The following is a 2,127-nucleotide window of genomic DNA, read 5'->3' on the forward strand; positions in this document are numbered from 1 at the left end:
CGGAATAAAATTATCATTCAATGTTGTGTACGCCAATCTGCTCCCTAAAATACATTGTTCTATTGCTTAAGATGCAATAGATGTCGTTGGCCTACTTATTAAGGCATTCATTTCTGGCCTAATTATAAGGCATTCTTTTCTGGCCTGATTATAAGGCATCTATTACTGCTTCTTCCACACTGAAGTGAAAAGAAGTTGCCATCTCGTTTGTCTACTAATGGCGGCAAGAGGAAGAGGAGCACCCTGCGGAGCTTGCAAGTTTCTGAGGAGAAAGTGTGTACAAGGGTGTGTGTTTGCCCCTTATTTCTCTACAGAGCAACTGGGTGCAGCTCATTTCGCTGCAATTCATAAGATCTTTGGTGCAAGTAACTTCTCTAAGTTGCTGCAGAACATTCCATCGGAACAAGAAAGATTTGATGCAGTTGTCAGCATATCGTACGAGGCCCAGGCTCGCCTCCAGGATCCAACTTATGGCTGTGTTTCACAAATCTTTGCTCTTCAGCAACAGGTTTAGTTTATATATAAATCCCTATTTTCGATTCTTATTGAGGTCTTTATTTATTCAAATCTATGTGTTCTCAGGGTTTTAAATGCTGTGAATAGTTTCAATATATGGGTCTAGATTTGTTTTAAGGACCATCTCTTTAATCAAGAGTGTTTACTGTAAACCTTATATAGGGCGTCGTATAACTAGCATTTGGATAGTTGTATTTATTTTCATTTGGAAGTCTAATCTAAAGACTGAAAAAATTAATATTAGATGTATTTTGTAAACAATAAGTGCTCCTAATAAAAAATCCCTTGATAACTCACTAGTTTGTTTAATTTTATAGTTTTGATGTATGTAAAAGTGTTATATTCGTTTTTGCTATCATCTAGGATAGAAATATTTTGGATGTTATGATGTCTATGAAAATCTTAACAAAGCTCGAAAAGTTTAAAGTGGTGATTTAATTTTCACTTTCAGCTAATTTTTGCAATAGCTGTTAGTGATTCAAATAAAGTAATAAGAGTGTCATATATTTGTTTGAGGCCTTTGAGAAGTCAATATCCATTTGAATGTCCGAGTCAAGACAATCAATACTGGTTTTTATCCTTTGTGGTCTATTTTGTTCTTCTGGTATCATAATATCTCATATAGATCTCTTTCAGTACGAATCAATGTAGTTTGACATATCATGTATGAAAGTCTTCATCGTCTAACTTTTAAATGAATATGTCACTTCATCAAAATAAGATTGAAGATATAAAATTCCAATAGTAATGATCATTTCCATTATTGAGAACACTACTATATTTGATTCGTGTAAGATTAATACGAAATTGAACATAAAAATACAATAAATTCTTGCTATCCTTAACCCTACGAATATCGTTTACTATTATTGTAAGATTAAGAAGATCGCGTATATTCTAGATTTAACATTTAGGAAAGAAATTGCTGAACAACATCTATTGTTTTCCATTTTGAAGGTTGCACACTTGGAAGCTGAACTGAGCATTGCGTACTCTAGGCTTTCTGCTAGTAGCTATGACAGGACATCATTGAGTCCTCCGTCTTACGCTGAACAATCTACTTCATCATATTCTAAACCCTACGAACATTATTATTCTTCACGTGAACTACAGTCAAACCAACAAAGTGGATCAGAGAATGTTGCATTTTATCTCGAGGTAAAAACAGATAAGAATTTGTGCTTTCCCACGAACATGGACTACTGCGAAGATCTCTCTGTAGACAATCAAATGAATGTTTTCGAAGATGAGATAAACTCATTGCAGGCAAGTCAGGTAAATGAGGGAGACCTCCACGCTTTGGCTTTTAATATCCTTAGAAATAGAAGCTGAGCTACGAATAACATGCTGAAAGTTACATGGCAGCTAATGATGGTGCTATCAAACCTCCAATCCCCAATGCTGCATTTGAAGAGCCTCTCTGGTATCCATCTTGACCAAAAAACTCATTCCTCAATATTCCAAGTTCGAAAGTGATAATATTTATTTAAAGACCAAAAACTATTTTGTACTATCCATTTTGTGAATTCAAGTGTCCACTAAATTCATAAATCGTCCTTAAGGAAATCTTTTGGATAACGCAGCTTCACAATTGGCACTTACATTGTGGTC

At 34.8% G+C, this 2,127-nt stretch overlaps 1 protein-coding gene across 1 annotated transcript; it reads left to right on the forward strand.

The window, feature by feature from the left end:
* The first annotated feature begins 217 nt into the window (after positions 1-217).
* On the forward strand, positions 218-1,848 carry LOC131067073 (LOB domain-containing protein 29-like). The gene is made up of 2 exons (XM_058001999.2): positions 218-508; positions 1,474-1,848. The coding sequence occupies exons 1-2, from the start codon at positions 218-220 to the stop codon at positions 1,846-1,848; spliced, it is 666 nt and encodes a 221-aa protein (XP_057857982.2).
* Positions 1,849-2,127: the final 279 nt, after the last annotated feature.

The sequence above is a fragment of the Cryptomeria japonica genome, chromosome 8 (assembly GCF_030272615.1).
Source record: "Cryptomeria japonica chromosome 8, Sugi_1.0, whole genome shotgun sequence".
Classification (NCBI taxonomy): Eukaryota; Viridiplantae; Streptophyta; class Pinopsida; order Cupressales; family Cupressaceae; genus Cryptomeria; species Cryptomeria japonica.